Raw genomic sequence first — 7,995 nt, 5'->3', positions numbered from 1 at the left:
CTTCAGGGCTCCCAGAGGCTTTGGGCCTAGAGTCAGAGTTCCAACCACTTGGGTCAAAAGGAGAGTGAGAAGAGCCAAGTAGACAAGTGTTATCCACAATTGATAAAACCTTCGAAGTTGGAGGAAGCTCTTAAAGATTCAGGATGTTCCAAAGGGAAGTGGAACATTCTGTCCTTCAGGGAAGCTCCTTAAACTCAGGAAGTGAACAACTTAACAGCTTCAGGAAGTTCCTGAAACTGACCAGATGCACTGGGCCCTGCTCTCCCTTCTCAAGCTTATATGAACTGTAGGGACTGGGAGAGGCACTCTCAGACAAGCTGTGCTTCTTGGAAGAGGCTTAGCTCAGATCACCTGAGCTGCCTAGGACACACTTTCCAACCTGCTGAGCGACCTACAGGTCATGCAGTGAGCTCCAGGTTTCCAGCTTTTGTGAGCTGTCACCCATGCTGGGGTGGGCTTTTGGTGATATAACTGTTCCTGAAAGTAACCCCTCACCCATACTCCTGTAACTGACCTCAATAAAACCCATTGGATATGCCAGGTATGGTGGTGTACTCCTTTAATACCAGCACTCGGGGAGCAGAGGCAGGCAGGATATCTGTGAGTGCAAGGCCAGTCTTGTCTACATAGTGAGATCCCATCCCCAAAAATTAACTTATTGGTTCACTAAGCAGGACTTCGGTCTGTCACTGGTTCCCTATCTGGAGTATGTTTGTTCCCATCTCCCTAGGAATAGTGTAACAGAACAGTAAGATCGGCCAGGGCTCCTAGCTGGTCCAGCTGCAAGCTTGGCCTCAGGAGCCCTAGCAGCCTTCTGTGGTCTGGGGTCTGATGGGGCACTGGGGGAACAGGGAATGCAGAGTGGGGAAATACTATTCCCAGAAGGGATGGCAAGGCAGCTGTGGTAGTAAAGGCAGATGTTGGCCTCAGCCTCTGGTTCACACAGCCCACCCAGAGGCCCCAAGGAGCTCTGGGGATGGAGCAGGTACAAGAGCTACTGTCCTGAGAGTGCCCATGAGGGCAGGCATTGAGGCATGAGGGTGAGGTAACACCCTCTGCATGGACATCAGCGCCCTGCCCAGGTCTGGTGCCACATTAAATTCTGGTTTCTCACTGACTTTGGACTGGATTCTGGGCTCTGATTCCTCCCCACACCTCCCAGGGGACAGCTATGAAGCTGTTGTGGGACATGGGCTGTGGAGGGAAGGTGTGGAAAGAGGAAGGGGTGAAGGGGCTCTCTGCCATCTGACTATGCAAATGAGCTCTGACTCAATGCACCACCTGCTCCATGATCAGGGGAGAGGGAGCTTCTGGGCTGTAGTGAAAGTGTCACTTCCTCTCTTCTCTGAGGGACTCTGAGTGTAGAACACTGTTTTCTGTAGCTGCTGCCCAGCCTGCCGGACAGAGCATCTGGAGAAGCCCCCATTCCCCAACATGGTAGGACGGCAGCTCTTAGCCCCAGGGGAAGAGGCCTCATGGGAAGGGATAAAGGTGGAATGGGGCAACAGTAGAGGGATTGTCAGCTCCTGCCTGGGGACGCTCATGGAACCCTGTGGAAATCAGAGCAGAAGCCATCTTCTGGGCAGGGAGAGCTGAACTTGCTGGGTGGACAAGGAAGTTGAGGGTCTGTGTAGAGCTTGGCCTATACATTGTAGGCCTGCCACTCAGTGCTGGGCTCTGATGGACACTTTGCTGCCAAGTGCTCCCTTCAGACTCTGATCCCCAGCAGGTTGAAAGCTCTCAAGTCGGGTGAGGGAGGCAAGTGAGGGGTAAACGTGCTGGGTGGTGCCTGTAAGGCCAGTGGGAGTTAGCTTGCATCTCCGTGGGAGTGGAGTGGGGGAGGTCAGTCCTTTCTTCATCTTGACCAGGGAGAAGGAGAGCCTGGGAAGCTAGAAGATCAAGGAGAGGGATTTAGGGAGGCTGAAGAGACCAGCCTAGGCGGCTGCTCTGTTCAAAAGGAAAGAGCTGAGGCCACTAAGAAGAAGAAGGGAAAGTGGGAGAGGCCCAATGGACTTGCTGGACCTGTCCTGAGGGTTCAGTTCTGGGTGAAAGCTCCACGTAAGGGGTCTGGATTCTAGGCTCAGTCCTGGTTCTATGTCCTCATTCTAAGTAGTGGTTAGGCCTAAAACCAATTTGCAGTTCTGAGTGGGCTTTAAAAGGTAGGTTTAGGAACTGGAAGGAGGCTCTGTGGGAAAGGCTTGGAGACAGTTTGGAAGTCCTGCAGGAAGTTGAAGTAGAGTAAGTAGGAGTGGAGCTAAGGCTGGACACTCACCCAACCCTGGTCCCTACAGGTCCCCTGCCGCAGAGCCCTGCACCCCTTGTCTCTCTTGGTGCAGGCTGCGGCGCTGGCTGAGGCCCTGGCCCTGGGCACCCCACCTGCCTTCCTGCCCTGTGAGCTGATGCCTCATGGATTGGTGAACTGCAATTGGCTGTTTCTGAAGTCTGTGCCCCACTTCTCTGCAACAGCACCTCGTGCCAATGTTACCAGCCTTTCCTTGGTTTCCAATCGCATTCACCACTTCCACAACTCTGACTTTGTTCATCTGTCCAACCTGCGGAAGCTTAACCTCAAATGGAATTGCCCGCCCACTGGCCTCAGCCCAATGCACTTCCCCTGCCACATGACCATCGAGCCCGGGACCTTCCTGGCTGTGCCTACCCTGGAAGATCTAAACCTAGGCTACAATGGCATCACCACTGTGCCTCCATTGCCCAGCTCCCTGAGGAACCTGACCCTGAGCCACACCAACATCCTAGTGCTAGATTCTACCAGCCTTGCTGGTCTGTACGCCCTGCGCTTCCTCTTCATGGACGGCAACTGCTACTACAAGAACCCCTGTAGCGGGGTGGTGGAGGTGGCCCCAGGTGCCCTCCTGGGCCTGGGCAATCTCACCCATCTGTCACTCAAGTATAACAATCTCATGGTGGTGCCCCGCCAACTGCCCCCCAGCCTGGAGAACCTATTTTTGTCCTATAACCAGATTGTCAAGCTGACACCAGAGGACCTGGCCAATCTGACCTCCCTGCGAGTGCTTGATGTGGGTGGGAATTGCCGCCGCTGTGACCACGCCCCCAACCCCTGTGTGGAGTGCTCACTACCCTCCCTCCAGCTGCACTCTGAGACCTTCCACCACCTGAAGCATCTTGATGGCCTAGTGTTGAAAGACAATTCTCTTCACACACTGAACTCCACCTGGTTCCAAGGTCTGGCCAGTCTCTCAGTGCTGGACCTGAGTGAGAACTTCCTCTATGAAAGCATCACCAAAACCAATGCCTTTCAGAACCTGACACGCCTGCGCAAGCTCAACCTGTCATTCAATTACTGCAAGAGGGTATCCTTTGCCCACCTGCATCTGGCAAGGTCCTTCAAGAACCTGGTGTCACTGCAGGAGCTGAACATGAATGGCATCTTCTTCCGCTTGCTCAATGAGAATACACTCAAGCCCCTGACCCATCTGCCCCAGCTCCAGACTCTGCATCTTCAAATGAACTTCATCAACCAGGCCCAGCTCAGCATCTTTGGGGCCTTCCCAGCCCTGAACTTTGTGGACCTATCAGACAACCGCATCAGCGGAACTTTAATGCTGCCAGCAGCCACCAATGAAGAGGCGGATGATGGTGAGCAGGAGTATCTGTGGTCTGGGGCCCCCCTCCCTCCACTGGACACCCCTGGTTCTAAGAACATCATGCGCAGGTGCAGGGACCTTGACTTCACCTTGGATCTATCCCGGAACAACCTGGTGGCAGTTCAGCCAGAGATGTTTGCCAACCTCTCACACCTCCAATGCCTGAGCCTGAGCCACAACTGCATTGCACAGGCCGTCAATGGCTCCCAGTTCCTGCCGCTGACCAATCTGCAGGTGCTGGACCTGTCCTATAACAAGCTGGACCTGTACCATTGGCGCTCATTCACGGAGCTACCACAACTGCAGTACCTGGACCTGAGCTACAACAGCCAAGCCTTCAGCATGCAGGGTGTAGGCCACAACCTGAGCTTTGTGGCCCAGCTGCCCAAGCTGCGTTACCTTAGCCTGGCACACAATGACATCCACAGCCGGGTGTCCTCGAAGCTCCACAGCACCTCACTGAAGTACCTGGATTTCAGTGGCAATGCTGTGGGCCGTATGTGGGGTGAGGGAGATCTCTATCTCCACTTCTTCCAAAGCCTGAGAGGCCTCCTCCACCTGGACCTGTCCCAGAATCACCTGCATATCCTCCTGCCCAGAAACCTGGACAACCTCCCCAAGAGCCTGAAGCTGTTGCAAATCCGCAACAATTACCTGTCCTTTTTCAACTGGAGCAGTCTGTCCTTCCTGCCCAATCTGGAAGTGTTAGACCTGGCAGGAAACCAGCTGAAGGCCCTGACCAATGGCACTCTGCCTAACGGCACCCTGCTCCGGAAGCTGGATGTGAGTAGCAACAGCATCAACTCAGTGGTCCCAGCTTTCTTTGCCCTGGCGGTGGAACTGAGAGAGGTCAACCTCAGTAACAATGCCCTCAAGACGGTGGACCATGCCTGGTTTGGGCCTGTGGTGGGGACCCTGGCAATGCTAGATGTGAGAAGCAACCCTCTGCACTGTGCCTGTGGGGCGGCCTTCGTGGACTTCTTGTTGGAGGTGCAGGCTGCTGTGCCAGGTCTGCCCAACCATGTCAAGTGTGGCAGCCCCGGCCAACTGCAGGGTCACAGCATCTTCACGCAGGACCTGCGACTGTGCCTGGATGAAACTCTCTCTTTGGAATGCTTCGGCCTCTCGCTGTTGACGGTGGCCCTCGGCCTGGTGGTCCCTGTGTTGCAGCACCTCTGCGGCTGGGACGTTTGGTACTGCTTCCACCTGTGCCTAGCCTGGCTTCCCTTGCTGGGCCGGAGCCGGCGCCGTGCCCACGCCCTGCCCTACGACGCCTTCGTGGTGTTCGACAAGGCGCAGAGCGCGGTGGCCGACTGGGTGTACAACGAGCTGCGTGTGCGGCTGGAGGAGCGGCGTGGGCGGCGAGCGCTGCGCCTGTGCCTGGAGGACCGGGATTGGCTGCCTGGCCAGACGCTCTTCGAGAACCTCTGGGCCTCCATCTACAGCAGCCGCAAGACGCTCTTCGTGCTGGCCCACACTGACCGGGTCAGTGGCCTCCTGCGCACCAGCTTCTTACTGGCTCAGCAGCGCCTGCTGGAGGACCGCAAAGATGTAGTGGTGCTGGTGATCCTGCGCCCCGATGCCCACCGCTCCCGCTACGTGCGGCTCCGCCAGCGTCTCTGCCGCCAGAGCGTCCTCTTCTGGCCCCACCAGCCCAGCGGTCAGGGCAGCTTCTGGGCCCAGCTGGGCACGGCCCTGACCAGGGACAACCGCCACTTCTATAACCGGAACTTCTGCCGGGGGCCCACTGCAGAATAACGCAGAGCAAGCGCTGGATGTAGATGCAGCTTCATGCCTGGCTTCCTGGGATGCTCTGCCTGCCTCGTTCCGCCCCACTCCTGCTTTGCTCCCCATAGGCATTCAGCAGGTGCTCAATAAAGTCTACCAAACTACCCAGCCCTGCGCTCCTTGGAGGTGTGTGTGGAAGAAGAGACGGGAGAATTCTCTAGGCTTCCACTAGTGAAGGATAGGAGGTGGTTTACGGCATCACCCACGGGGCAAAAGGTCGTCTGTGAAGGGCAGTTTTCTTCCCAGGCATCTTTCAGGAGAGTCACTAAATACGAACTTGGTCCTTACCAGAGAACAAGGACAGAGCTGCCTGTTTTAGCTCCCTGAATACCCTTGCGCTGTGTGTCCTTGCAGGCCTGGGTCAGTACCTCTCTGTCTTGTGTCTCTAGGGTGTTTGCCTCCCTTACCTACTGGGCTGAATGTTTGTAGGGCAGAGAATCTGCAGGCCTAGTCTACTTCTGACCTCCAACAAGGTCCTGAGAGAGCATCAACGGAGGCTAGTGTTCACTGCAGAATGTATAGAAGAGGGGATTTTAGGGCACAGTCAGAGGAATGAGAGCGCCCCCTGGTGGCCATGCCTATGCTGGGTCAAGGAGACCGGCCTAGATTAGGGGAAGGCCTGTGGCTGCCGCAGGGAGCTGGGAGTATACGAGTGTTCCCACAGAAGACTTGTAGGTGCGTGTGTGATTTGTGTGTATGTGCATGTTTGAAGGTGTACATACACGTATGTGTAGAGGCCAGAGGTCAACTTCAGGTGTTATTATGTACACCTTATTTTTTGAGACAGAGTCTCTCATTGACCTGGAGCTCACTAATTAGTCTAGGCTGGCTGGCCAAACAGTCCCAGGCATCTGCCATCTTGGCCTCTCTAGCCCTGGGATTATGTGTGTGCCACCATACCCATCTTTTTTATATGGGTTTCAGGTTCTCATGCTTGCATGGCAAGCACTTACTGACCAAACTGTCTTCCCAGCCCCTTGTCCAACATTTGACATTGTGACAGACTGCATCACCTATATATAGTTCACATTTGAGAACTGCGCAATGAGTTTCGAACAAAACGAAACAAAAAGCCCCCAAACAAGCAAACAAAATCCTCAGAGGACAATTTTGTGTGAGATGCATTCATAACTTTCCTGGGGCACAGGCACCTGGAGCCGTAGTGAACTCACCTATGAGCATGAGCTCATAATCTAGCTTTTTCTGATTCTAGAGATTCATGCTGGCTCTCAACGTTCTGATATCAAAAGACACCTAGGTAAGCTGCTGCCTGGTGAAAAAGTAGGGCAGTGAGATCTTCTGTGCTCTTACCCCCAGGCCTGCTTACACACCGGTTGGGGCACAGCCACATCTAATCAAGATGAAGTATATGATACGTGTTGCCTTCTTATTATTCTTTTTCCCTTTTTTGAGGCATAATCTCATTATGTAGTCCCGGCTGGCTTGGAACTCACTATGTAGACCAGGCTGGCCCAGTTTTTGTTTATGGATTTTTAAAATTAAAAACATTTGCTGGGCGTGGTGGCACATGCCTTTAATCCCAGCACTTAGGAGGCAGAGGCAGGAGGATCTCTGTGAGTTCAAGGCCAGCCTGATCTACATAATGACTTCCAGGACAACTGGGGCTACTGGGAGACCCTGTCTCAAAAAGACCAAAAAATAAATAAATGAATAAATAAATAAATTTAATTAAATTAAAAACATTTATAATTGGGACTGGAGAGATGGCTCAGTGGTTATGAACACTGGTTGTTCTTGCAGAAGACCTGGGTTCAAATCCCAGCACCCACATGGCAGCTAACAACTGTCTATAACTCCAGTCCCAGTGGATCCAACAGCCTCTTCTGACCTCCTCAGGCACTGTACAACATGGGTGTACTTACCTGCCAGGGCTGAACTTGAGAGTGATGGACTCAGGATTTGTTTTCAGGCATTTTGATAGCTGTTGGAGTGGCTAGAATCAGTGTCAGTTACCTCTCAAAGGCTTCTAGATAGGGAGAGAAAACAAATTTAGCCATCATTGTATTTTGCCTCAGATACCCCTGCCCCTGCGTCCCTTCATGGACAGGATACCCCTCCCATCTCTCCCACTCCAACAGTTATAAAGCCTAAACAGGGTTCAAACAATTACCATCTTCATGACTTCAGCTGTGTCCACTAACAAAAATCATCACAATTAAACTTGTTGACTTGACTATCATATTCTTTAATTGAAGGAGGAGGGGTAAACAGGGTCACTGGACCCTCACCTGAGTATCCAGCTGCAGTATTCCCAGCCAACTGTATGTAATTTGACCCTAATCACATGGTCTCCTGGACTTGGGGAAGACTAAAGTATATTATCTAAAAAGGCTAGGAAGAGAAGGCTTGATCCATGCTGGGTTAAGGCTTCCCAATGTAAATACTCTCAGGTCACGCATATACCTCAGCAACCCCTCAGTCATCTCTGTGAGTAAGCTCAGTAAATTCACTGGTTCCCTATGGGGCACACGGAGATCTCCCCTGTGTGCACCCTGGAAGCGGCGGCGGGTCCCGCGGGCGTCTGCTTCTCTGGTCGCGTCCCGCATCGCTGTCCGCCCCT

At 53.5% G+C, this 7,995-nt stretch overlaps 1 protein-coding gene across 1 annotated transcript; it reads left to right on the top strand.

The window, feature by feature from the left end:
- The first annotated feature begins 1,034 nt into the window (after positions 1–1,034).
- On the top strand, positions 1,035–5,603 carry Tlr9 (toll like receptor 9). Its single transcript, XM_017802374.1, has 2 exons — positions 1,035–1,040; positions 2,292–5,603. Exons 1-2 carry the CDS (start codon positions 1,035–1,037, stop codon positions 5,382–5,384), a joined length of 3,099 nt encoding a protein of 1,032 aa, XP_017657863.1. The 3' UTR covers positions 5,385–5,603.
- Positions 5,604–7,995: the final 2,392 nt, after the last annotated feature.

The sequence above is a fragment of the Nannospalax galili genome, unplaced genomic scaffold (assembly GCF_000622305.1).
Source record: "Nannospalax galili isolate Female #2095 unplaced genomic scaffold, S.galili_v1.0 scaffold851, whole genome shotgun sequence".
In the NCBI taxonomy this organism is placed as follows: Eukaryota; Metazoa; Chordata; class Mammalia; order Rodentia; family Spalacidae; genus Nannospalax; species Nannospalax galili.
This window is presented reverse-complemented; position numbering and strand designations above follow the sequence as displayed.